The sequence below is a fragment of the Salarias fasciatus genome, chromosome 20 (genome assembly GCF_902148845.1).
Source record: "Salarias fasciatus chromosome 20, fSalaFa1.1, whole genome shotgun sequence".
Taxonomy (NCBI): domain Eukaryota; kingdom Metazoa; phylum Chordata; class Actinopteri; order Blenniiformes; family Blenniidae; genus Salarias; species Salarias fasciatus.
In genome coordinates, this window is record NC_043764.1 from 2,385,306 (window position 1) to 2,413,110 (window position 27,805).

Here is a 27,805-nt window from a genome sequence, read left to right on the forward strand (position 1 = left end):
CACAGGATGCTGCAAGCACATCATGTCAGCACAGTCATGTGACAGATCCATCCCAGGTGCATGTGGTTACACAGAGGAAGGTTAAGGAACCACCAGCTTTTGTTGGAGATGGCTCAGACTCTGTCACAGTGTATGAATGGGAAGATCTAATGAGAACGTTCATTAAGAAAAGCAATGTCAGGGTCGAGGAACAAGCTGAGGAAATCCTTATGCATTTGAGAGGGAAGGCAAAGGATGTTGTTAGGTTTGGCATCAGAAATAGCAACACTAACATTTCCACTCACCCTGACGTGATTTACAGTATCCTCAGAAGGCACTTCACCTCTACCAGGTACTCTGCTGTTCCCCTGGCTGACTTTTACTCAACTTTACCCAAAGACCAGGAAGACCCGTATGACTACTGGCTGAGACTAAACAGAGCAGCTGAGCTGGCAGCTGACTGCCTAAGAGGACAAGGCAAGACACTAGACAACCCTGAGATGGAGGTGACTCGCATGTTTATTCGAAACTGTCCCTGCAAGGACCTAGCCCTCACTTTCAGGTCCAAGACTATCGACAGGTGGTCTGCTTGTGAGGTACTGGAGGTGCTGAACGAGTACCACGCTGAGATGAGCTGTAAAGCTGACACCATGGTGCACACTGTAAAGGAGATGGACGTTGCTGTGCACAAGGCAGAGGTGAGCCATAACCCAGCCCCAGTCCCCACCAACATCAGTCAGGGGCCATCTCAGGCACAAGGTTCACAGTTTGTCCCTTTGTCTGATGTGATGGCTATGTTGGAGAAGGTCCTGCTGCGTGGAGCCTCTGACCAGTCACAAGGAAGGAGGCCTGCTCCACCAAGGCGACCTACGGACCGGATCGATGGTTTCACCAGCAAGCCATGCCTTATCTGCAAAGATGATGGTCACAGTGCCTTCTCTCATTGCCGAGAGAAGAAACTATGTTTCCAGTGTCACTCCCCAGGCCATTCACGTCGTGACTGTCCAAAACAAAAGACTGTCTCGGAGCAGCAGGAAAACTGACTGGTCTGCACGCAGGGGAGGACAGTGCAGATCACCCCAATAAGCCTCCCACCAGTAAAGAGGAACCTGACATGCCTGATAATAAGTCCCTTTACGAGTTGTACAGCAGTACAATGCCCTCATCCAAGAAACTGATATTTCAGGGATCCCAGAGAATAGCAGAAACCAACAGTCTGTTCTACACGCCTGTGTCTGTGATGGATGGCCCAACTCTGAAAGCACTGTTAGACAGTGGTTCGATGGCCTGTACCATAAGTGAGTCTGCTGTTGAATCCCTGTTGCAACAATGCCCTGACACGAGAAAAGAAACAGCTGATGATTATGTCATTATAGGCTGCGGTGGACACCGTGTTTCCCCCAAAGACATGTATGACCTTGATGTCACTGTTTACGGATGCAGAATGATTATTCCAGCAATGGTTGTTCCGGGTCAGACGGAAGAGATGATCCTTGGCAGTAATGCCATCAAACACATTCTGACTCAGCTGAAGAGTACTGATGGCTACTGGAGACTGGTTTCCTCACCCAACAATGGTCAGACCGACGAACACAGTCAATTCTTGTCACTGCTGTCCAACTCAGAGAGATGGAGGGGTGACTACATTCCAGATAAGGTGGGAACAGTAAAGGTCAGGAGTTGTGTGACATTGAAACCACAGAGTGAGCACCTCCTCTGGGGCAAGTTGCCTGAGACGGCAGTGATGTCAGTCGGCAGTACAGTTGTCGTTGAGCCTACGAAGTCTAAAGCCAGGCCCAAACAAATACTTGTCGGTAGAGTTATCACTCCTTTATGGGGAGACCGTTGGGTGCCTGTCAAAGTCATAAATCCTACTGACAGAGCTGTGGTGCTGAAGAGGAACACTAAGATCGCAGACGTGTCTCCCTGTATTGCAGTAGAGGACCTGCCGATGGCAGACGAAGTCAAGTGCAACGTGCAGTGCGTGCAGAGCGGTGATGTGCAGCCAAGGTCAGAAGAGGACATGGTGAGTGCGCTAGAGGCTCTGGGCCTGCAAGATCTTGACCTGAAGTCATGTGAGGTGTCGCTGCAGTGGAAAGACAAGCTCCTTCGCATCATCGAACAGTACGAGTCCATCTTCTCCCGACACAAGCTGGATTGTGGAGAAGCTAGAGGGTTTGTGCATCGCATCCACCTTGTCGACGAAAAGCCATTCCGTCTACCCTACAGACGCATACCACCAAGCCAGTATGAGAAGTTGAGGACGACTTTGAATGAGATGGAAGAAAAGGGCATCATTCAAAAGTCAAGCAGCGAATATGCGTCTGCACTCGTTCTCATATGGAAGCGGAACGGTGAGCTCAGGGTTTGCACCGACTTCAGATGGCTTAATGCGAGAACCGTGAAGGACGCTTACCCGCTGCCCCACCAGGCTGATGCGCTGGCCGCGCTCGGTGGAAATGCATTCTTTTCCACGATGGACCTGACATCAGGCTTTTACAACGTCCCCTTGCACCCTGATGACAGAAAGTATACAGCATTCTCGTCACCCTTTGGTCTACATGAATGGAATCGCCTTCCTCAAGGTCTATGTAACAGTCCAGCAACCTTCATGAGGATGATGATGTCCATATTCGGTGATGTGAACTTCACAAACCTGTTGTGTTACCTCGACGACCTGATGGTATTCGCGCCTACGGAGGAAGTTGCACTCCAACGCCTGCAGATGGTGTTTGCTCGCCTTAAGGAGCACAACCTTAAGCTCGCACCCAGAAAGTGCTTCTTTCTCAGGAGGACTGTGAAGTTTCTTGGACATGTCGTCAGTGAAGATGGTGTTCGAACTGACCCCGAGAAAGTGAGAGCCATAAATGACGTCCAAGTTGCTGATCTCATGGAATCTGATGGGAAAACACCTTGCCCCAGTAAAATCAGGTCATTTTTAGGTATGGTGATGTATTACCAAAGCTTCATCGAGGCGTGTTCTACCAAAGCAAAACCGTTGTTCAAACTCACAGCTGAACCTGGTTCCCAGCGCAAGCAGCAGAGGGGTGCCAGAGCTGTTAAGAAGGGGGGTCGAGACAAACTGTCACCTGCTGATTGGACCGAGGCATGCCAGACTGCATTTGAGACACTGAAGCACGACCTCATGACTAGTGTCACTCTAGCTCACCCAGACTTCAATGCCCCATTCATCCTGGCTGTAGACGCGTCCTTTGACGGGATTGGAGCTGTCTTGTCACAACTACCACCTGATGAGACAGTTGCCAGACCTGTTGCCTTTGCGAGTAAAACCCTCTCCCGCTCTCAGTTGAACTACCCTGCACACCGGCTTGAATTCCTCGCCTTGAAATGGGCAGTATGTGACAAATTCAGCCACTGGTTGAAAGGAAGACACTTCACCACTTGGACTGACAATAACCCATTGACGTACATTCTGACCAAACCCAGACTGGATGCGTGCGAACAGCGCTGGGTAGCGAAGCTCGCTGCATACGACTTTGACTTGAAGTACATCCCCGGCCCAAAGAACGTTGTCGCTGACGCCTTGAGTCATGAGCCGTTTGTCCAGTCGTGTGTAGGTCATCGTCTTGTGACCGAGCCTTACGCTTCACTGTTGAACCAGGTCAACAGTGTTAACGACGACACTGTCCAGGATGTGTTCAGAGTGTCCAACAACTGTCAGGATGTTGTTGAAGGTGGTGGTGGACCAATGGACGAACCAGGGCTGGAGGCGCTTCCACCGAACACGAGTGGCTCAGTCGGGTCAGAGGATGTTGCAGCAATCCTCAATGCTCAGTCCACCGGCGGTGTTAGTCATGTGATGGGTACAGGTGCTGCCTTTGGTCTTCTACAGAAGGAAGACCAGTCCACTGCACTCCCTCAAAGCCAGCTCATCAGTTCACAGGAGCAGGACAGCACAATAAGCAGGGCCATGTATTTTGTTCAAAAACACAGGAGACCTACCAAGCGTGAGAGGGCTGTTGAGTCACGTAGTGTGATTAAACTGCTGAGGCACTGGAGTAAACTCATCATACGAGATGGCATGCTGTACAAGGCAAAGAAAGATCCCTACATGAACAAGAAGATCTTCCAGTTCATAGTGCCTGACTCATTGAAGCAGAAGGTCCTTCATGGTCTCCACGATGCAGCAGGTCACCAGGGTCAACACCGTACCTTGTCTCTGGCGAGGCAGCGGTTCTTCTGGAGTGGCATGGAACGTGACGTTAAGAACTACGTTCGAACCTGTCAGCGCTGCATTGTGGGGAAGACGCCTGAGCCACACAGTCGTGCGCCACTCAAGAACATTGTCACCTCTGAGCCTATGGAGTTGGTCTGCATAGACTTTTGGTCTGCTGAGCAAGGGGACAAGTCTGTGGATGTCCTAGTTGTGACTGACCATTTCTCCAAGATGGCGCACGCCTTCCCGTGCAAGAATCAGACCGCCAAACAGGTTGCTCATCGTCTCTGGCACAACTTCTTCCTTATTTACGGTTTTCCGCGCCGTATCCATTCAGACCAGGGAGCTACCTTTGAGAGCAAGTTGATCAAGGAACTGTTGGAGTTGTCTGGGGTGCAGAAGTCCCATACAACTCCATATCACCCCATGGGAAATGGAATCACGGAGCGATTTAACAGGACACTGGGGAGTATGATCAGGTCCCTTCCCCCTCAGCCAAAAGCGAAATGGCCACAAATGCTGCAGTTACTTACCTTCTGCTACAACTGCACTGAGCATGAGACGACAGGGTTCGCGCCATTCTACCTTGTATTTGGAAGGATCCCTCGCCTCCCCATTGATGTCATGTTTCAGAATGTTCTCACAGATGGCACTGTTGTCAGTCACTCGGACTTTGTGTCCAACCTGAAGAAAGACCTACACGAGGCTGCTCAGATTGTGCAGAGGAACAGTCTCAGGGCTCAGACTCGCCATGCCAACCTGTACAACCGCAGAGTCAGGGGTTCACCTCTCGTCGTTGGAGACAGAGTGTTGATTGCCACCAGGGGTGTGCCGGGTAAACGCAAGGTTGCGGACAGATGGGAGTCAACTCCGTATGAGGTCATGTCTGTCAAGCCCGACATCAATGTCTACAGAGTCAGAGATTCCCTGACGGGGAGAGAGCGAGTCGTCCACAGGAATCTACTCCTCGATGTTGGCTTCTTGCCCTGTGGGGAAGACGTGGACGTTGGATCTGCTCACTCGGGAAGTGACGTTGCGGAGAATGGAAGTGACCTATGCCCTGATGTGCCTGACATGATGGAAGACAGTGACGCTCGCACGGTCAACTGGCTTATGCAGACGGGTGATGATGACATTGGTCCAGAAGGAGATGATGAATCGCTTGACCAAGAGTCTGATGCCGCCCAGTCTGACTCCGTCTCAGTCACTGCATCTGGCCAACCCACCCATCCAGCCCTTGGACGAGAAGTTGCCCTCTCCACTGTCGACGGTGCGGAATGCCCACCACGGCACTCTGAAGATGTGGTCCCCCCCGACGCCCCTGATGCGGATTTGGCCCCTCCCTCGACTGCCCTTCCTGACAATGACCCTCCAGACTTTGACTCTCTAGTCAATGAAGCCCCTGACACAGCCATTCCTGACAGTGACTGTCCGGTCTCTGATATTCCAGGCCCTTTAGCTCAGGTGCATCGCACGCAGCCTGGTGGTCGCATTCTCAGGGATCGTAGGTCCATCAGGCCCCCTAGACGCCTTATCTGTGAGGTTAATGACCAAGCAGTGGGTGTGGATTCTGTGTCCTCTGTTTCCGTTAGCTCTTTGGTTCAGTTCTTTTCGTCTGCATTTTCAGTTTGAGCATCAAGGTTGTGAGAGTTTGTAACCAGTAGTAGTGTTTTGATGGCTCGCTTGATGTTACAGGAGCATTGTTTACAATTCAGAGGTGTTACAGGCATCTTTGAGTCTGTGTTTAGGTAGGAGTTTGATCGCCTCCTTCCTTCTCACACTCCTTGTTGTAGGGAGAGTTTTCGAACTGACGTTTACTTCAATTTTGCTCCTTGCAACACAATTTTCTTTTACTTCAGTATTCATACGCGTTTTTTTTGCACATGGTTTTGTTTTTGTCTCAAGAGTCGCACTTCCCATATCTAGCAGAATTTCAGGGGGGTGTATGTAACAGGTTGAAGAATTACCTTATTTATTATTTTGAAATTCCTGCTAAGATATGTAAATAGTCTCTGTATACAGTTTGCCCTGCAATGAGTAGTGAGTTAGCGCCATCTACTGGCAGCTGTCAAATCTATGAATGTGACCGGAAACCGGAAGTTCAGCAGTCCTGAAGCCCGCTGCTGCCGGTAAGACAGACTCCGGTCCTTCTCTACAAAATATTGTTATAAAATGTTCTAAAGTTAACATGACAAATTGTCCAGTGTATTTTCGTTCTGTGTCTGTTGTAACTCATGAGTCACGTTAGTGTTATGGTCTATTTTGTTACATAAGTCAACTCTTTTCTTTTCCTGTAGATGTCAGATGCCAGAAGAAGTGCTAACTACATGCTTTTGTGTTTTCATATGCTCATTGCAGGTAAATGTTGTTGTTGCATTAAATGTTTTGTATTCATTGTAATTAGTCAGACATTCAGAGAGTTGTATTGTTTGTTGCGCCATCCGCCATTATGGAAACAACGTGCATTGTAAAATTTCTAGTGACCACTAGGGGGAACTGTAAGATATATTATTGATTTGATTTTGAGTAATGGTTGTTCTCTTGTATTTTCTATTTAGTATTTACTTCTCTTTACTTACATTTTCTATCTAAAAAGTATAAAAAGGGATGATGATGGTTAAAAATTAATTAAGATCAATTGTATGAAATTCATTGTAAAAGCATTAATGTTAAAACCACTATACGATCACCTGGTAAAATGTCTACTGTTAAAACCATTATAAGAAGGAATGTGAAAGTCAGATCTTCCAATGTATTTCATTATAATGTAAAAGACTAATATGTGATGTAGTTCAGCAGTCCTGAAGCCCGCTGCTGCCGATGTCAGATGCCAGAAGAAGTGCTAACTACATGCTTTTGTGTTTTCATATGCTCATTGCAGTGCTCATTGCAGCTACTCATAAAGAATCACATCATCTCAGACGTGCCTCAGAGTGTGTTCTTGCCGGGACGGGTTCACAACAGTTACACATAAATATTTTTTTTGCATGACACACTGAATTTCAGATATTTTGTCATCTTCAGATTAAAGACATATATAAAAAATAAATACAATAAAATAAAAAAAACTCCCGGAGCTTGATCTGTTAAAATCAACCAAAAATGAAAATGATCAAACAAAAGGAAATAAAGACTAAAAAGGAACAATGAAAAAAATATAAACAAAGAAAAAAGAATAAAGACGAATCAAGAAAAAGAAGAAATGGAAAAAGAAAAAAGTATGGCAAAACAAATAAAAAAAAATGCTGTCAAACAATGAGCAGCTATACATAAAATGGCTAAAGCAGGAAAGCCCATGAAAAAAGAGGACAAATCTGTTGCAAAAAAGGCTAGAAAAGTTAGAAATATTTGCAGCTGTGACACTTTATTAATGCAGCCTCAGTCTACATTTTATTGCCAGATTATTTTTATTTATTTCAGATAATAATCATATTTGATGTCTTCTGAATTCTTTTTTTTTGGTTTAAAACTCATGAAAAATGTTCTTATGATCATAAAAGTCACAGAACTCAGCGTGAACCTAAACTCAAAGTACGCTGCATGATGTGGAAGACGTTGCAGATGAAGGTTAATGGACAGTGTGTGTTCTTCTCAATCCTCACTGCATCCTGCGAGTCTGTGCTTGAAGTGGCTCAGAAAAGGTGGCGCTACTCTATTTTGCATGAGTCAACGTTGAAAAAAGGTCACTTTGTGTGTAGCTGAACCCTGCGCGAGCTTACCTCTTCGCTCCTTCAAATCTCTGCTGCAACACATTTTTTTCCCATTAGGTTGCAGCAACAGTGTTAGCTGAACTTTACGTCTCCTGCAGTTAGCAGACCACAAACACAACAAACGCCCTTTAAGATTTTGTGCATGAGTTTCAGGGCAGCTGGATGGAGTCAGTCAGAGTCCAGACTGGAAACTTTCACAGAATTCCTCCTCATCACTGCTGAGAGTGTTCACAGTGCTGCCTGCCTTAGCTTGTGTGTGATAAATCAAATATCACCTGTTTTTATAGAAAAAGAGCTTGAGTAGATCAGGGCCTTCTGCTGCCTGCAAGAGTTAGGAATGTCTGAAACAATAGAGGCAATGGAAAAAAGTACAGATGAGTTCCCAAAAAGGACAGAAAATCAGACTTTTTTCTGATGTAATGGTTTATTCAGAACTCTGTCTTTTGACAAATGTCCGTTCATTGGTGCAGTGGTCTTCTGTTTTGATTTTTTTTTAGGATTAAATAAATCATTTTGTTAGACTTTTTTTTATCAATAAAAAAATTATCAAGATAATATTAAAATGCCCAGTTGGAGTCTTGAACAGCCTCCTCGATCACTTCATCTCAGTGCTTACAGACTAGATAATGACTTCCTCGTCTTTCTGACAATGAATAAATGAATGGAGGTAATCAGGTTATACTTACAGCATATGTTACCATGGTAACGCACCTGGATAAACCCAGAGTTGACCGCGGAGTTTCAAAAACATGTGAAATCCTGCGAACGATGTAGTTACCATGCTGGGCCACTAGAGGGTAAGGCTGTCAAAATGATTGATGCCTCAGTACTGAATGGATCCTAAGGCTGGTATTGAGCAGCAATATTCAGTTCCCGTGGTATCGATACTTTTCCATCTGTTCAGATGACCCGGACATACATGTTCCCTCCAGAACAGAGGGTGGCGCTGTGAGCAGCAGCCTGCCAGAAATTTAGCGATGAAGCCACAACTTGGAAGTAAACCTCAGTCTGACCAGACCATAAAAACTTTGAACTGAAATGGAAGCAGTGAGCTCACTACCTGCTGTAGTTGAAAATAAAAGAAAGTGGAGCTGAAACGCTTCCTCCAGTCGGCTCACTTCTGTTTCTGATGCCGTGAAGCGCTGCATGTGCAACATGCCGAATGTTAAATCGAGACACCGCTCCGTTTCCTCCGGTGTAGCCGCCTGGTGGATGCTACCCGGAGCTGTTTTCAGAGAGTTCTCAAAACTTTGGAGGCCATTTCCAAAAAGCTGTGTTTTCAGTTGCTCCGAGCACCGTTGTCATGTAAACGAACCCCCAAAATGCAGACAGTTTGTTTCTTTTAACTTGAAATTTCTGTCGAGGAAACAGACCCTCAAGAGTTTTCAAACAAAACAGTACTAACAGCTCACATTTACTTTTCGGGCAATAAAACTGTGATTGCTGGATGGAAGATTCTTCATCGTTGATATTTTCTTACAGAAAATTCTAACGAGCTTCACCAGTCTTCTAATGTTAGACGAAGAACAGCCACACAGATGGAGACACGATGTGCCTGGTGAGCCGGAGAGCTGCTGTCATGATTGAACTGGAGTTTTCAGGAAGTCGTCAGCAGCAGGTTTGATGGTTTGTGGCGTCGTGAGAATGAAGATCGACGTTGTCTTCCTTTCTGGACAGCGGCTGGTCCTCACTGGACTGAACTGACAGAATCTCCTGCACCAACCTCCTGAAACACAGAAGATTCCTCCTGTTCAGCGACGTGACTCCACTCTGTGAATCACCTGAGCTGACCTCAGGGAGCTGAATCTGATTTCACAAAAGTTTTGGCTTTTTGACAGCAGTGTGGGGTACTGGTTGATGTTTACATAATGGAACCACACACGCTTACTGAGAGAACAGCAGACTGTGAAACATTAACAATGGGAGAGCACGGACTTTATGGACAGACAAGGAAGTTGGATTGTTGCTACACCTTTAATTTTTGCTTTTTTACCCTAATATGGTGTCTTGTTCTGCCTCCTGAACTACCACCTTGTCATGGCGGGGGAGTTTCAGTTCCCACATGATCCCAGGAACTATGCTGTTGGGGGCTTTATCCTCCAGGTAGGGTCTCCCTTAGCAAACAGGTCCTGGGTAATGGGCAAGACTCCGAGCACATCAAAAGCCCTAATGTACAGATTTAGAGCAAGGACAGTGATGTTGCCCGGTATGGTGCAGCCAGGACAACATCCTGGAGCCAGGCATGGGGTTGGGATCTGCATGGGAGCGCCTGGTGCCTGGGCCTTTGCAGGGCCTGACTGGACTCAGCCCAAAGGGACACTGTTGGTCCGACCCCTGGTGGACCGTAGGGGCCGGGTGCAGTGTGGACTGGGTGGCAGCTAATGGCAGGCTGCCCAGCAACCTGGTCCCTGTACACAGAAACTGGTTTTGCCCATGGTGGGAGGCAGTGGTCTACAGTTGGTTTGCTTGTAGCCCCACAGCTCAGCCACCATGGGTTGGAGTTCACCCCAGTGAATGAGAGGGTCACATCCCTGCATCTTTGGGGTGGGAAAAAGTGTCTCACTGTTGCTTCAACTTATGGGCTGAACAGCAGTGCAGAATTCCCTTTCCTTCTCGGAACCCAAGCAGTGTTCTGTTATTGGACTTCTGTGCTAGCCTCACTTTGTCCATACCTCACCACGTTCAAGCACAGGGGTGTCCACAAGTGCACCAGGACATCCTAGGTTGGAGGTCAATTATCAACTTTGCTGTCATGTCATCTGACCTCTGACCTTGTGTCTTGGACTCTCGGTTTGAAGAGAGGAGCAGAGCTGTCAACTGATCACTACTGGTGGGGAGTTGGATTTGCTGGCGGAGGAAGAACTCGGACAGACTTGGCAGACTCAAATCTTTTGTGAGGGTCAGCTGGGAACAGCTGCTGGAACCCTCTATCAGTATGGTTTTTAACTTCCACCTCCAGGAGAGCTTCTCCCAGATCCCCAGGGAGGCTGGGTGCGTTGAGTCCGAGTGGACCATGTTCTCCACCTCCAGGGCCATTTCAAGGAATTTGGGGGCCCCAGGCAAGATGGACATTGGCCCCCCCCCCCCAAAAAAAAAAAAAAAAAATAATAATAATAATAATAATAGGGTTACGGTTTCAGTTCACTCACACTTTATAACAAAAACATCTTTTTTTATCTTCCTCCTCTTTTCTCTTCTTTTTTTCTGGCTGCCGGATGGACAAATTCGCTTCATCCTTGGATTTGTTTTATATTTTGCCGGCTGCAGGGCTCATGAAATCGGTAGGCTGCTGCGTTCTGTCAGCTACTACTGAGAGGGGCCCCCTTGAGGGGGGATCCCGACTCCCGATAACAGTGTCATTGCACCTTGGCTGCCAAGGGGCGCTCACACGATTTGTCGTTGCATTTTATTCATAACAGTTGTTGTCTTGGGGCCCCAGGCCAGCAGGGGGCCCCAGGCAATTGCCTGGTTTGCCTGCCTTATCGCGACGGCCCTGTCCACCTCCATTCTTGAAGCAATTGCTTGAAGCTGTGATCATGAGGTCTCCGGTGCATGCTGTGGTGGGTCAAAAGTAAGGCTTGCTGTCAAGTTGAAGAAGGAATCCTATCAAGTCTTGTTGGCTCATGGGAGTAGGAGGAGTTTGTGGAGGCCACGGGGGAGGACTATTGGCTGACCTCAGGAGGGGAAAGTAGGTCTCCACTAACACTGTTTACGGTGTAGGCGAGGAGCTGCTGACCTCAACTGAGGATAATACAGGATGATGGAAGGAATGCTTCAAGGACCTCCTCAATCCCATCATCACATATTCCGTGGAGGAAGCAGAGGCTGAGGTCTCAGAGGTGGACTCGTCCATCACCCAAGCCGAAGTCTGAGGTGGTTGGTCAGCTCCTTGGTGGCAAGACACTGGGTTGGATAAGATTCGTCCTGAGTACCTAAAATCACCAGTTGTGCAGGGACTGCCTTGGTTAACGTGTCTCTATAACATCGCATGATGGTCGGGCACAGTACCCTCTGGACTGGCAGACAGGGGTAGTGGTTCTCCTTTTTTGAAAAGGGGAATCGGAGGGTGTACTCCAACTTCAGGGGATCACACTCCTCAGCCTCCTCTTTAAAGTCTATTCCAGGGTACTGGAGAGGAGGATTTGACTGATGGTCAAATCTTGGATCCAGAGAGAACAATGCAGTTTTCGTCCTGGCCGTGGAACACTGGACCGGCTCTATACCCTCCACAGGGTGCTCGAGGGTTCGTGGGAGTTGGCTCAATCGGTTCACATGTGTTTTACCATGACCACATCCCTTGTGGTACCTTATGTGGGGTGCTTCGAGAATATGGAGTCCGGGCCCCTTGTTAAAGGCCATCCGGTCTCTGTGTGAACAGAAGAATTCTGGTCCACATTGTTGACAGTACATTGGATCTGCTCCCTGGACCTGTATGTCAGACTCTGGCAGGACTGCCCTTTGTCACTGGTTCTGTTCATAATTTTTTGGACAGAAAATCTAGGTGCTTCCAGGGGCCAGAGGGAGTCCATTCGGTGACCACAGGACTTTGTCTCTTTTTTTTGCAGATGATGTTGATGACACAGATGCCGTTGTCCTGCAGTTGAGCGTGAAGCAACAGAGATGAGGATAAGCATCTCTAAATCCAAGGCCATGGTCCTCGACCGGAAGAAGGTAGTCTGTCCTCTCTAGGTCACTAGAGACTCTGCCCAAGTGGAGGAATATAAGTATCATTGGGTTTTGTTTACAAGACAAGGAGTATCAGTGCACTGGCTGCAGTTACGCAGTCGTTGCATCGGTCCATTGAGGTGAAGAGGGAGCTGAGCCGAAAGGCAAAGCTCTCGATTTATCAGTTAGTTTCCGTTCCTACCCTCACCTATGGTCATGAGCTTTGGGTCATGACTGAAAGGACAAGATCCTGAATAAAAGTGGCTGAAATGAGCTTCCTTAGTCGGGTGGCGGAGGAGCTCAGTCACCAGGGAGGAGCGTGGACTAGAGCCGCTATTCCTCCACATCAAGAGGAGCCAGCTGAAGTGGCTCTGGCATCTGTTTAGAATGCCTCCTGGAGGTCTCCCTGGGGAGGAGTTCCAGGCATATTGCACTGGGAGGAGACCCTGGGGAAGACCCAGGAAAGACCCTGAAATCCTGTTTTGAGGATGAAAGCAGGATGTCTCCATACTGAGCTTTTGAAACCACATGTAAACATAATTGGTTGTGTTTGTCAGGAGACCGAGGAGGCGCTGTGATTGGGTGATTTATGCAAAACTTTAAATCATTAAAATAAAATCACTATTTGATTTATATGAAAGTCAGAGTCTGGTCAAGATGACACAGTGTTGGAAAATAGTGATAGAGATCAAAAGATGTTCTGAAACTGGGTGCTATATATATTCCTTTGCAATCTGAAAATCAGCGTTTTTGAATGGGACCCAATGGGACTCGCGTTCTTTTTGAAACCATCGTCATTGCGCCCTGCTGGAATTTCTCTGGAATTACAGCTTTCTTCACTTCCGCATTAACTTCACTTTTTACCAGTGGAGGTTGGTGCTTGATGTTTTATTGCGAAAACGGCCTGAATGTACCAGCAGTTCAATCTTCTGTAACTCATCACTGATTCACCACGATGAACAATAAAAGATGGAACAAGGATTGAACCTCATGGCTTCTCCGATGTTCTTGTTGTCTTTGACTGAGGTCTCCATCCAGGCGAAGAAGCCGTTCTTCTTGCTGAACCTGGCGATGCTGTCTGCTGTCACCACCCGTTCAGGAAGGTCACACTGTGGAGAGACGGGGCAGAAGAGCAGCTGAGTCATTCAGGACAATCAGTGAAACCTCTGAGTCGTGCTGCTCTAATCGCCTTATGCCAGTGGATCCCAACATTGTTTGGGCAGTGGCCCCATTTTGAAATCACAAATTTCTGGGGAACCCCAGAGACATTTGTTCTCTGGAATTGGTTTTTGATCATGTGTGAAACACTGTGTTTCCAGGATTATTGCAGAAAATGAAAGTTTGATTTCCCCTGCTCAGGATTTATCATATGAGCCTTATTTATAAGGCTGAAAAGTGACTGTGAACGTCAAAATTGATTATGTGACAGACTTCTGACAGAGCTCAGTTCAGAATATTTTTCCAGAATAAAAGCATTTTGGTCCAGAGTGGTGTCCTGGTTTGCAGAACACAACTCATTTCTGATGTAACATCCAGTCAGAATGTTACTCTGACTTACTAAATCTTTGTGCAGTATGTGCTTCCAGGAGGAACCAACACAGTGAGAACTCTGGGTTCTCATCGTTTGTGCATAAACAGAATTCCTGCACTGCCACTCTTGAATGTAATCTCTGTTGTATTTTGTCATATAAGGTCTTGGTCTGCCAACATGTTCTCCGTGTGTTGTTTTGAAGGGTCTTTTCAGCTTGTAGAGTTTCATACTCTCGGCAGACGTTTCCTCACAGCAGACATTTCGGCTTCTCCTCTGTCTTTCCAATGATGCATTCGAAGTCCAAAATAAATTCAAGAACAAACTGGAACTGATCGCAAAAACTTCCAACTTAAAGTTAGTGTCACAGAGTAATGCACTACATTGGACCTCACATAAAATAATTCATCCAGTGGAAAATTGCTGTTTTATTAACAGAGAGCTCGAAGGCTGCCCGGATTCATTCATCATTCATGAGTCAAACGCTCCACTTCACCTTGTTGGCCAGCAGGATGCAGGGGATGGGAGCTCCACTGGGCAGCATGACCTTGTTGTTCAGGTCCTGTTTCCACTGGAGACAGCTGAGGAAGCTGTTCGAGTTGGTGACGTCAAACATCAGAACGCAGCCCAGAGCCCCTCTGAAGTAGGTCCTGGTCACGGAAAATGAATATTCCTGGCCTGAACAGAGGACAGAACGTTGAGCATGTTTTCCATCCCTTCAGCCATCAGTTCACTGAAAAAGTCTCGGTAACACTTTATTTGAAGCCCCCCTGTATAAGTAAATTTATAAAGCATTATAATGCCATTATAACACATGTAGCTATAGTTATAAACATTCATAGATCATCACAATGCCAGGACCTAACCCTAACCCTAACCCTAATCCTATGCTGTATAGTGCTGTATAGTGAGTTATAAAGCATTGTGATCATTTATGAGTGTTTATAAGTACTTATAATGTGTTATAACGGGTGCTTAAAGTAAAGTGTCACCAAAGTCTCTCCTACCTGCAATGTCCCAGATATGCAGTCTGACTGTCTCGTTGTCTGACCACGGCAGCGTCTTCACAGAAAAATCCACTAGAAAGAGAAGTAAAAGATGCATCTCATACAAACAACAACAAAAGAAGTTTAGACATGAAGCCAAGACAGTCTGGCTTTAAAAATCACATAACTGAAGATCCATCAGTTCATGGGAGGAGGATGCTGGGTAATCTGGATGTTAGTGGAAGGAAGATGCTCCATAACATGGCTGGGAGAGCATGAGGAGAGAAAGATGATGCGCACAGGGAAAGACATGGACACAGGACAGGATGGGAGACCCAGGCAGGGGGTGGGACCTGGAGGGGCCTGACAGAAGCAGGCAAATTCTTATTGCTGTTACCATGGATACAGGCTAATGCTAATGCCACTTGCAGTCATGTTGACAGTTCATTCATTCATCATTCAGTGGGTTTCCTCCAGTACGTTAAGTCATAAAGCAGCACAGGAGCAGAATTTCTTCCTGTCCTTGTAAAAGAGCAGAGTAACTGTTTAACCAGATTATATGAGGGTGAAGAAAGAACGGAGATTCTGTGATTTCCTCAATAGAAAGAGTGATTTCACTCAGCCTTACCTCCCACTGTCGTCTTGTACGTCTTGTTGAACTGCCCACTGACGTATTGTTGCACAAAAGACGTCTTCCCAACGGTCGGATTGCCGACAATCAGGATTTTCATCACGTGCTCTTTCATTTCTCTGAGCTGTTTAGTCCACCACTGGGTGATTTCAGCTGATCAGAGTTCAACCTTCAGCTCAGGAAATGTTATTTATGAGTCTTCAAACCTTAGAACTTGATGCCGACGTGAACAGATGAAGAAAAGTTGTTGAGACTGTGAAAGCTGCCTCAGATTAGCTAAGATGTGATGATCGTAGCTCCAGCTGTGTGCAGACGGGCTCCCAGGATCTGGTTTTACTTTCTGTTTGGAAGGAAGTAGCTTGAGTCATAAATACTTCAGTGACAGAAACCACGCCCGTGTGGAAAATGAAAACATTGTGAAATCTGTGCAAACTCAGAACACAAAGACAGGGGTCACTGTTGCACCACTTTCACTGTTAGACACAGATGAGTGTAAAAACCTGTTTTACAGTGTACAGTGATGAGCTCAGGGGCGTTGAACCTGCAGCTCTGGAGCCACATGTGGCTCTGCAGACACTGCACAGGCTTTAAAAAAAAAAAAAGTGGATCGGGTGGCATTGACGATGGGGGGCCCGGTGAACCGATCTCCAGACACAGAGTGGCTCTTGGGACATAGAATGTCACCTTGTTGTGGGGGCGGAGTCTAAGGCTGTGAGTGAGATTGGCACCAGCTCGATGCAGCTCACTTCCACACAGCCTGAGCTCTGAACCCAATGAGACGGGCTGGACTCTGTCTTCTCTGGTGTTGCCGCGGTGAGCGGTGGTGGTCTGGTGGTGGTTTGCTTATCGACCCACAGCTCAGCTGCCATGTGCTGGACTTCACTCTCAGTGAACGGGAGGGTGGCGGCCCTGTGCCTTCGGGTCGGGGACAGGTGCACCATTGTTGTTTCAGTCTATGGGCTGAACAGCAGTGCAGAGTACCCGGCCTTCCTGGAGTCCCTGAGAGGGGTGCTGGACAGTTCTCCAGCTGGGGACTCCATTGTTCTACTGGGGGACTTCAACATGTGGTGTTGAGTGGTGTTCCGTGACTTCTGTGCTCACCACAGCTTGTCCATAACGAACACCATGTTCGAGCACAGGGGGTCCATAAGTGCATGTGGCACAATAGGAGAACACAGACATTCACATAGACAGACCACCAAGTTGGAAAGTTATTACAGTGACTATCCACTGGAAAACTACCAAGTCCGAGAGAATGTGGACTGGGCCCAGCACCAGGACCACGGGATTATGGACTGGGAGTTAAGACGCTGCAGAGGCAACCATTGTTGTTACTGTTCATCTACCGAGCGCGTGCAGAGCAGTGGTGTGCACGTACTATCGCAGCACATCTGCTGTCAACAAGGAAACGAACCCTGAGCATTTTCAAAATATTGCGTTCATGACTCTGAGCACCATTGTCGTGTAAACGAATGCTTAAAACAAAATGAAAGTCTAGCTTTTTCACTTGAAACAATTCTCTTCTGCTGTGCTTCACCTGATTTGAGCATTCAGTCAGTTTCTAATGAAGGCTGCTCCAGTCAGGGATGTCAGGGAGAATCAGTTCACAGTTTAAACTCCCACTCCACCCATTTCTCCACCTTACCTCTCCCACCTGCTCTCCATCACATGAATTCATCTTCCTCTTCCTCCTCCTCCTCTTCCTCCTCTCTGTTGTGAGGCAGGGGGTGTTGACAACCCGGAGTTTTACAGAGAACAGAATGTTCAGGTTCTGCCATCGTCACCAGGAAGATGCAATCAGATAGTGACTGCTGGACCTGCTGTACTTCTGTCTTTTCCGTCTCTGTGTCTCTTTATGAAGGACGGCAGCTGGAGCTCCACAAAACAGAATGTATGAACACTGAAAGAAAGAGTGGGGTCCAGCCATAAACCCAGATGTTTAAACTGCATGACAGATACAATTGGTGATGAGTCTAAAAGTATCAGTTTACATCATAAATCAGTGTCAGTCCAGGTCTGTTTTTTTCTGAAACAGCACTGTCTGGATTGGTTTTTATTAAAAAGTAGTTTGTTTGAAGCTAGCATGGCAATGTCTTGAAATCATTTTGAAGAGAAAGCAGATTATCAGAAATATTTGTTTTTGAACAGTAAATGACTGTATCATCCACATAAATTTGAATATTTCAATCGTTGTTGGTGAAAGGAAGATTACTGATCTGAGACTGAGGGCTCTATTTTTGGAGCGCCAGGTAGCGAAGGGTCGCGCAGTGGTAATTTGGACAGGCACAACACGCGCAAAGCCAAAACTGGTATTTTTGTTGGCTCGTCAACTTTGCTTGTGCCAAGGTGGCTGGTGTCGACAGATTTGGCTTAGTGCAGTGACAATTTTATACCCAAAAAGTGATCGCAAGGTGCTCTGAAAGCTCACCACCTATAATCACGTCTATTCTCTTCCTGGTCTGGTAGTAATTTCGCTGACAGGTGCGCACGTCGCCAAAGCCTCACTGGCAGGTTTGCAGAGTGTCAGTGTGTTCTTTGTTGCATGTTGCGTGCTGCACAATATCAACTTACACTGTGGACGCTACTTTGGCATCAAAGAGGACGCATTAGAGGCTGGTTTTTGGTTTTGTGTTAGGAGTTGCATGCCCAAATGATCTTGATTCAATTGGGAAAAACAGGTTTATTTCACAATGAAGCTATTTCAGCACAGGGGCTTATGATTTACAGGGGGAGGGAAGCAGGCGGGGATGTGCTGCTCCACACCACACTACGCCTTTCAACAAAATTGCAAAAATGCTCTGGACACACCGGTGCAGTCGTCACGTCTGCCAAAATAGAGCCCTGAGAATATAAGAGGACCAAGTAAAGAATCCTGAGGCACTCCTCTATCTATGGTTTGAAAATCAGAATATCTGCCTTTAAAGGAAACACATTGTTGACGCTGATGGAGATATGAGTTAAATCAGAGAAGAGAGGAACAGTCAAGACCAATAGAGTGAAGATTGTCTAGAAAACAGTGATCAACTGTATCAATAAATAACGCACCAGTAAGAAAATTTTGATTGAAGCCAGAGAAAATATCTTTGGTAAACTTCTGTAAAGTCAAGCTGGTTGGAATGCATTTTATAAATCCAGATTGACATGGAGACAGAATGTTGTTGATGGCGAGATAAGCAGATCTCTCAAAAGCTTTGACGATGCCACTGATGATTGATATTGGTTTGTACGAGGGGGTACCCAAAAGAAACCGGAATTTGGTCATAAAATACTAATAATAATGAGTTTCGACTTCTGGCCGTCAGCTGTGCTACAGGTAAGCCTCATGCATATCTGAAAAATCTGGGATCCAAGAGTGACGCTGACGTCTGTCACACACTGTTTATAGTAACAGAGTGCAGCTCGCGTCTGCGATTTTTCCAAAATGGCGACATTGCTAGAGCAGCGTGTGAACATTAAATTCTGCTTTTTGCTGGGAAAACAGCAGCAGAAACACTCAGCTTGTTGCAGCAAGCCTACAAGGATGCTGCTCTGGGGAAGACTCAGGTCCATGAGTGGTCCGGGGGTTTGAGAAGGGCCAGATGTCGGCGCGTCAGGTCCGCTCAGTCGTGAAAACAATGCTGAGCTGCTTCTTGGCTGTCCAGGGTCTCGTCCACAGCGAGTCTGTCCCTCCAGGTCAGACTGTAAACCAGGACTACTACAGGAAGTCCTCAGACGCTCCGTGAGGATGTGAGGAGGAAGCAGAGCATCGTGGCGGAGTGGAGCCGGTTGATCCACCACCACAGAGCGCCAGCGGACACGGCGCTGCGCCTCACGCTGTTTCTGGAGAAGAATGAGATGAATCTCCTCTCCCATCGACCTTATTCTCCAGATGTAGCCTCCAGTGACTTTTTCTTGTTCCCCAGGTTGAAGAAGCAGCTGAAGGGACAGCGGTTTGCAGATGTGGAGGAGGTGACAGACAAATCGCAGCCGGCCCAGAATGGCACAATTACGTACGGGTGTCACGACACATTTGTGAAGGCGGAGACACGGCTGGAGCGCTGCATTAATGCGGATGGAGATTATTTTGAAGGCGACGGTGGTGTTTTATTTTGAAATGTCAGAAATAAAAAGTTACAACCAAATTCCGGTTACTTTTGGGTACGCCCTCGTAGTTGTTGCTTGGGTCTCCTCCTTTGTGGAGGGAAATGAACCTTGCACATTTCCAAGCATAAGGCATACACTGGATTCAGATCACAAAGATCCAAATTCCTGGCATTAATAGACCTGATGGAAAAAAATCACCAACTCCATGGAAACAAAGAGACACGCAGTTCGAGTGTTCAATGATCTTTAAAAGCATATGTGTCTATATAGAATTAGATTTGGGTATATTTAAAAATAAAGTGGCCAAAATTGCGAACATCTAAAAATTTTCTGCAACTGACACTTTGTCTTCTGTCTGTTTTCTACAATTTTATTGAGCAGACGCTTTTATCCAAAGCGACGTGTAGTGTCAGGGTGTAGTGTCTTGCCCAAGGACACTTCGACATGCAGACAGGGGGAGACAGGAATCAAACTCACAACATCCCGATAGTGGGACGACCGCTCTCCCCACTGAACCACAGCAGCCCGTTTTCTGCTGTTATTATGATTGAATGCCACCAGGTGGCGCTGCGGAGTGAAACTAGGCCTTTGCAGAGTGGAGTATCTTCACCTTAGAAGAAGGATCTCAAGAGCACTGTGTGTGTGTGTGTGTGTGTGTGTGTGTGTGTGTGTGTGTGTGTGTGTGTGTGTGTGTGTGTGTGTGTGTGTGTGCGGGAACATGTCTAAATGAATGTGTATGTGGTGTGATTACAGAGCAACAAAAAAAGGGAAGTGTTGAAAGTGTTGACATTACTGCAACTTTAGAGAAGTAGATGGAAAAAAGCATTGTGTAACAGTGTGTGCGTGTGTGTGTGTGTGTGTGCGCGCACACGTGCGCGTGTGCGTGTGTGTGTGTGTTTAACTGGAACAGTATTCTTATGCTTTGTTTGTTTCTTCGGCCTTTTCAGGATTGAATAAATACATTTATGACATTTTGCTCGGAGAGTGTCCACACACATGGCAGCTGTCTGGATGCAGCCTGTAACTGATGAGGCGGAGAACTGGTTGTCATGACTGAACTGGAGTCAGAGGAAGTCGTCAGCAGCAGTTTTGTTGATTTGTGGCATTGCTATACTGAAGATCGATGCTGTCTTCCCTTCTGGACAGCGGCTGGTCCTCACTGGGCTGAACTGACAGGATCTCCTGCACCAACCTCCTGAAACACAGAAGATTCCTCCTGTTCAGCGACGTGACTCCACTCAGTCACTGTCAATCACCTGAGCTGACCTCAGGGAGCTGAATCTGATTTTGCAAAAGTTTTGGCTGTTTAGACAGTAATGTTTTGAAAAAGTTGGGCCACTCGTTGGCACTGTTGGTTCTTCTCTCAGTGGGAAAACATGGACATTTGTATGGACAGACAACAAAGTGTAAAAGGGCCTGAATGTAGCAGCAGTTGAATCTGCTGTAATTTTTCACTTATTCACCACGACGGACAATAAAAGATGGACCAAGGACTGAACCTCATGGCTTCTCCAACGTTCTTGTTGTCTTTGACCGAGGCCTCCATCCAGGTGAAGAAGCCGTTGTTCTTGCTGAACTCGGCGATGCTGTCTGCTGTCACCACCCGCTCAGGAAGGTCACACTGTGGACAGACGGGGCAGAACGGCAGCTGAGTCAAGGATTATTGCAGAAAGTGAAAATGTTATTTTCCCTGCTCAAGATTTATCATATGAGCCTCAATTATAAGGCTGAAAAGTGACTGTGAACATGAATACTGATCATACAAACCTTCACATTAGGAATTATATTATATAATACATTTCTGCAGCATTTTTAACTGACCACAGTGCAGATCTGTAACACTGAAACTCTGGGGCCCCTAGGGGCCGGAGGGCCAGAGACTGACATCCTTTCACTGGCCATCGGTTCCTTTTCCACAAGCAGCTCAGTCCCTGGACTGCTCATACCTCAGCCTCCTGTGTTCTCCACTTCGAACCAGAGGTCTGAACCAAAGCCTCAGCACTGGACCAGGAGCTGTCCACCCTCCTGCTGAAGACAGTGCTCCAGGCTGTGGATCCTCCAGCACATCCTCTAGGCTTCTACTAGACTTTTCCTCGTGACCAGAAAACTGGTGGACACTGCCTGGTACTGGACCTGGTGGGACTAAGTGGTTATCTGAGGGTATTGCCATTCACATGCTGACTGAACAGGATGTTCATGAACTGTCGCCTGGGGGGAATGGTTCACATCTGTCGATCTGAGGGATGCCTACTTTCATGTCCCTATTGCCCCTCTGCACAGATGATTTCTTGGTTTGCTTCAGCAGCCACTGTTGGCAGTTCTGAGTGCTCTATTTCGAGCTCTCTTACCAAGGGGTTTCACCTGAGTTGTGAAAGCCCCTCTTGCCCCCCTGCAGTCACAAGGAAATAAAGTGTTGCTGTACCTGGCTGGATGGCGAGATTTGTGCACCATCGTGAGCTTACATGGTCCAGGACACCTCCAGTCTCCTTGCCTATGTGGCCTGGTCAGGCGTCAGCGTCACTTTACTGAAGTCTGCCAATATCCCTCTCGGGGGGGGGGGGGCCTCAGTGGGGTGACCTTGGACACCATGTCCATAAGGTCGTGGCCATCCAATTACAGAGTGGACGATGTTGTTCACCTCCTCACACTTTCTGGAGGAGCAGATTGTTGCCATTCGTCACTTTCCTGCAACTTCTAGACAAGCTGACATCCATGACAGCTGTGGTTCCGCTGGGTCTGCTGTCATTGCACTTCCTTTAGAGGAGGTCGGACGGATTCCACTTGGATGCCAAGTGGCTCCACCACTGGAAGCTCAGGGTGTCGCAGCAGCGCCTCCTGGCCCTGGACCCTTGGAAGGACAGGACTTTCTTGTCAAGGGGCGTGCCATTGAGTGTGACCTTAGCCCGCCACGGCACTGTCACCGCAGATGCCAGTCTCTCAGGGTAGGGTGCCACCTGGCAGTACAGGGCAGTTTTGGGACAGTGGCCTGTCTGAGGCAGTGCAGATCACATCAGTGTGCTGGAGGTCTGAGCAGTACTCCTGACCCTCAAATACTTCTTTCCATATTCTTCTTGCCAGGGACGTATTCGTACAATCTGACAACACCTCGGCCGTCTTCCACATCAACCATCAGGGCGAAACGATTCTGTCAGAGTCAAACCTGTGTTGACATTGGAACTTATTACCTTTGTTGGGTCACTGAGGGGTCAAAGCTTACGTTGGTATGTATACTCAAACTGTGCATGAAGGGAACATTCTATGCACAGCACCGCCTACTGATCTTCATCTGGGATTAATGGAACTGTATTTACATTAGTAGTTTTCCTTCTTTGTGTGTTGTTTTGAAGCATCTTTTCAGCTTGTTGAATTTCATACTCTCAGCAGACAGTTATTGATTGCTCAGTAGACCTTTCAGGTGAGGCCATTTGAATTCCAGGAAACGCCATGTGGGGTCACGACACATATTGTAGAAATATACCTGTAGAAATATTTAGTTGGAATTATACATATTTACAAAATGAGTTGGTTGAAGAATTAACTGGAAATTCTTCAGTAAAACAGCAAATGCTGAAGTTTTCTTGGTAGCATCATCCTGGAACATTGATCATTTATTAACAGTGAGCCTGAAGGCTGCCCGAATTCATCACTCATGAGATCGCTCTGCTTCACCTTGTTGGCCAGCAGGATGCAGGGGATGGGAGCTCCGCTGGGCAGCGTGACCTTGTTGTTCAGGTCCTGTTTCCACTCTTGACAACTGTGGAAGCTGGACGAGTCGGTGACGTCAAACATCACAACGCAGCCCAGAGCCCCTTTGTAGAAGACCCTGGTCAAGGAAATGAAACGCTCCTGGCCTGAACGGAGGACAGAAAAGTCAGCATGTCCTCCATTCATTTGCCCATCAGTTCACTGAGAAAGTGTCTCCGACCTGCAATGTCCCAGATATGCAGTCTGACCATGTCTTTATCTGACCACTGCAACGCCTTCACAGAAAAATCCACTGGAAAGGAAAGTAAAAGATGCATCACGTATAAAGAAACACAAAAGTGAAGACAGAACCAGACTGTCATGTCTTTATAAAGATCACATAGCTGAAGTTCAGTCCGTTAGAGGGAGGAAGATGCTCTATAATTTGGATGTTTGTGGGAGGAAGATGCTCTATTATCTGGACGCTAATGGAGGAAGATGCTCTATAACCTGAAGGAGCATCCTCTATAAAAGGAAAGGCTTCATGAAAGAAGCAGATTGATAAACGAACGAGGAGAAGAAGAAGCAACAAATCAGAACATATGCAAACTAGTCGTAGTTAATCTATACTGAAGCATACAAATGTGTATTGCTGTCACCGTGGATACAGGCTACTGCTAATAAAGAAATAAGTTAAGTCAAATAGCGGAGTCCCTCAGGGCTCAGTGTTGGGACCCAAACTGTTTATTCAGTACATCAATGACAGAGTAAAGTTTCTGATATGGTGAATATTCTGATATTATTTGCAGACGACACAAGCATTTTATGGTCTGGTGAGGATTTTCAGCAACTTTTTGAATTAACCACCTCAGAGTTGAAAAAAATTAATTGTGGCTTGATAATAATAACTTATCATTAAATCTCTGCAAAACAAAAATAAGGATATTTTGAAAATGTAAATCAAATAACCAGTTAAGCACACAGATGGAGGGTGTAGTTATAGAAAGGGTAAACAATTTTTGGGAGTTCTGATTGACGACAAAATTTGCTGGAAACCTCACACATAACTAATCCAACAAAAAATATCCAGAAATATCTTAGCTCTGTCTAAAGCGAAGTTCTTACTAGACCAGAAGTCTCTCTATATTCTATATAATACACGGATCCTACCATATCTAACTTACTGTGTGGAGGTGTGGGAAAACATTGATGCTAGTTCTGCGGCAAAAACAGCAATAAGAGTTGTACACAAAGTTGAATTTCGTGAATATACAAATCCACTCTTCTCAAAATCAAAAGTTTTAAAATTTATGGCTCTTGTTGAGTTTAAAACAATTCAAATAATTTACAAGGTAAACATTAACTTACTGCTCGGTAACATTCAGAAACTGTTCTGCTGCAAAAATAATAGATTTGATCTCAGAGGAGAGTTTCAGTTTAAAATTCATAAAGTCGGTACAACACTAAAAGGTTTCTGTGGTACAATTTGTGGTGTAAAACATGTGGTATAAACTATGCTTTTGTCAAACGTATGCCAATTCAACAAGAGATATGAAGAGTTTATTTTGGCGAGGTTCACGGTTCTGACTGTGATATGAGGATTGTTCTTGCTGATGTTGAAGTGATGGGTGTGTTTTACCGGTTGACAATATAGTATTTCACAGTTTTGAAAGGATTGCTAGAAATGATAATTCTAAAGGTTTGCTGATTTGTACTTTAAGATATGAGATAATGTGAAGGGGTAGGATTGTAGAAGTTTTCTTATTCCTACTCTTTTTTGTTTATGTGAAAGTCTCATATGGTTACGACTGTCATATTAATTAGATGTCTTTTTTTGTTGTTTTACACTTGTTATTTTTTTACGTTTGAAATAAAGCTTTCAAATCAAATCAAATCAAATCAAATCAAGTAGCAGCACAGGAGCAAAATTTCTTCTTGTCCTTCTAAAAGAGCAGAGTAACTGTTTAACCAGGTTATATGAAGGTGAAGACAGAACAGAGATTCTGTGATTTCCTATATAGAAAGAGTGATTTTCTCAGCCTTACCTCCTGATGTCGGCTTGTACGTTTCGTTGAACTGCCTGCTGACGTATTGTTCTACAAAAGATGTCTTCCCTACTGCCGGGTCGCCGACAATCAGGATTTTCATCACGTGCTCCTTCATTTCTCTGTACAGTTCACGCCACAACTGGGTGATATCAGCTGATCAAAGTTCAACCTTCAGCTCAGGAAATGTTATTTCTGAGTCTTCAAAACGTAGAACTTGATGCCGACGTGAACAGACGAATAAAAGTTGTTGAGACTGTGAAACCTGCCTCAGATCAGCTGAGATGTGATGATCGTAGCTCCAGCTGTGTGCAGACGGGCTCCCAGGATCTGGTTTTACTTTCTGTTATGAAGGAGGTAACTTGAGTCATAAATACTTCAGTGACAGAAACCACGCCTGCCTAGAAAATTAAAACATTGCGAAATCTCTGAGAGCTCAGAACACAAAGACAGGGATCACTGTTGCACCACTTCCACTGTTAGATGCAGATGAGTGTCAAAACTTGCTTTCACAATGGACAGTGGTTAGCTCAGGGGCGTTGAACCTGCAGCTCTGGAGCCACATGTGGCTCTGCAGACACTGCACAGAAGCTTTCTTCAAAAAAAAACCCCAAAAAATAGAATTTGTTTCCATTATTGTTTAATTTGTTCATCAGTGACAGGCTCATGTCCTGTCTAGATTTGGGGCGAATCCCAATTCTCTGCTTAATCCTCAATCTTACTCCTCATTCCTCAAAATGCGCGCTCCCGTGAAGTTAAGTGCTGTCCCATTCCTAAACAAGTTGAGGAAAGGAGCGAGACTAAGGGACGTTATCTCCCTTAATTTTGAGATTCTACCAGACCTACCTTGGAGTTAAGGAGAATCCAGAATGCTTGTTAAATAGTTCGTTTTGCTGTTATATTATTAATAAAAAATGGTGTATATTACTTTGGGAGTAGTTGTATTAACTTTCTATCACAGATAATATTTACAAAGGCTGTTAGAAAGAAATCAAGAAAATTCATTTGAATGCATTTATTAACAAGGTCATAGTTAATAAAGGTAATAAAGGGTTTTGTTATGGATCATTGACCAAAATTATCACTGCTGCCAGCCACCCCCCACCACCACCACCACCACCACCACCACCGCTACCGCACTAAATTCTGCAGCGCCTTGACAACGAAGAGTGGAAAAAAACAGCGGTCCACGCGTGTGCGCTCTCTCTCTCCTCCGGACGGTCCAAAGAAGCGTCGCGCGAGCCCCTAGCCCCCTCCCGACGGTCCAAAAACTCCCCGCCGCGCGCTCCCCCCTGGCTAAACTTTTTTCCTGCAGGAAACGCTGCACTTCTTTCGGCTTTCTTCTACCCTCTTGCGCAGTGCTGCCCCCTGTGGTCCAAGGACGTAACTGTCTTTAAGGGTTGTCCCATTTCCAAGTGACATTACATTCCTTAACACTTGTTTTTAGGAGGCACTTAATTTGAGATTGAGGATCAAGGTTGAGGAGTGAGGATTAAGCAGAGAATTGGGATTGGGCCATAGTCTGGTCTCTGGAGCTTAACCACTTAAGGGGGACTGGACTCTCCTCTTTACTGGCGTTGCCCGTGGTGAGAGGCGGCGGTCTGGCGTTGGTTTGCTTCCAGCCCCACAGCTCAGCCGCCATGTGTGTTGGAGTTCATGAAAGTGAACAGGAGGGTGGCGTCCCTGTGCCTTCGGGTGGCTGACAGGTGTCTCACTGTTGTCTCGGTCTGGGGACTCCATTGTTCTACTGGGGGACTTCAAGGCTTCAACCTGGAGGGGGCTGATTGAGACCCACCGCCTCCACGATGTGAGCCTGAGAGGTGTTTTAATATTGGACTTCTGATGTGCTACCCACAGTTTTTCCATTACACCATGTTTGACCACACGGGTGTTCATCAGTGCATTTGGCACCAGGACACCCCAGACCTCAGGGTGATGATTTTGCTATCGTGTCATCTGAACTCTCACCTCGTGTCTGGGACCCTCGGGTGAAGACAGGAGCAGAGCTGTGGACCGATCACCACCTGGTGGTGAGCTGGATTCACCAGACACACTGGGCAGACCCAAACCTGTTGCCAGGGTCTGATGGGTACAGCTGGCAGAACTCTCTGTCACCATGATTTCAATTCCCATCTTCAGGAGAGCTTCTCTTATGTCCCGAGGAAGGCCGGGGACATCAAACCTGAGTGGACCATGTTCACCACCTCCACTGTGGAAGCACCTACTTGAAGCTGTGGTTGCAAGGTTTGTGGAGTTTGCTGTGGCGGCAACCCCCGAACCTGGAGGTTAACACCGGAAGTCTGGGCTGCCGTCAAGC

The 27,805-nt window shown here is 46.4% G+C and overlaps 2 protein-coding genes across 2 annotated transcripts; both read right to left on the reverse strand.

The window, feature by feature from the left end:
* Positions 1-7,379: 7,379 nt before the first annotated feature.
* Positions 7,380-15,995, reverse strand: LOC115408202 (ras-related protein Rab-7L1-like). The gene is made up of 5 exons (XM_030118840.1): positions 15,674-15,995; positions 15,067-15,138; positions 14,556-14,737; positions 13,519-13,640; positions 7,380-9,592 (listed from the first exon to the last, which is right to left on the reverse strand). Exons 1-5 carry the CDS (start codon positions 15,789-15,791, stop codon positions 9,475-9,477), a joined length of 612 nt encoding a protein of 203 aa, XP_029974700.1. The 5' UTR covers positions 15,792-15,995; the 3' UTR covers positions 7,380-9,474.
* Positions 15,996-20,311: 4,316 nt separating this feature from the next.
* LOC115408200 (ras-related protein Rab-7L1-like) lies at positions 20,312-25,808 on the reverse strand. Its single transcript, XM_030118837.1, has 5 exons — positions 25,489-25,808; positions 23,685-23,756; positions 23,429-23,610; positions 21,259-21,380; positions 20,312-20,954 (listed from the first exon to the last, which is right to left on the reverse strand). The coding sequence occupies exons 1-5, from the start codon at positions 25,604-25,606 to the stop codon at positions 20,837-20,839; spliced, it is 612 nt and encodes a 203-aa protein (XP_029974697.1). The 5' UTR covers positions 25,607-25,808; the 3' UTR covers positions 20,312-20,836.
* Positions 25,809-27,805: the final 1,997 nt, after the last annotated feature.

What these genes read in the sequence shown, in the direction of transcription:
- LOC115408202 (XM_030118840.1), bottom strand. Translation starts at nt 15,791, where the DNA reads ATGAAAGAGCACGTGATGAAAATCCTGATTGTCGGCAATCCGACCGTT. An exon ending in GCATCCTGCTGGCCAACAAG is followed by an intron (nt 13,641 to 14,555) that starts GTGAAGTGGAGC and finishes GTCTCTCCACAG; the next exon opens with TGTGACCTTCCTGAACGGGT. An exon ending in AACATCGGAGAAGCCATGAG is followed by an intron (nt 9,593 to 13,518) that starts GTTCAATCCTTG and finishes TCTGTGTTTCAG; the next exon opens with GAGGTTGGTGCAGGAGATTC.
- LOC115408200 (XM_030118837.1), bottom strand. Translation starts at nt 25,606, where the DNA reads ATGAAGGAGCACGTGATGAAAATCCTGATTGTCGGCGACCCGGCAGTA. An exon ending in GTACAAGCCGACATCAGGAG is followed by an intron (nt 23,757 to 25,488) that starts GTAAGGCTGAGA and finishes TTTCCTTTCCAG; the next exon opens with TGGATTTTTCTGTGAAGGCG. An exon ending in GCATCCTGCTGGCCAACAAG is followed by an intron (nt 21,381 to 23,428) that starts GTGAAGCAGAGC and finishes GTCTGTCCACAG; the next exon opens with TGTGACCTTCCTGAGCGGGT.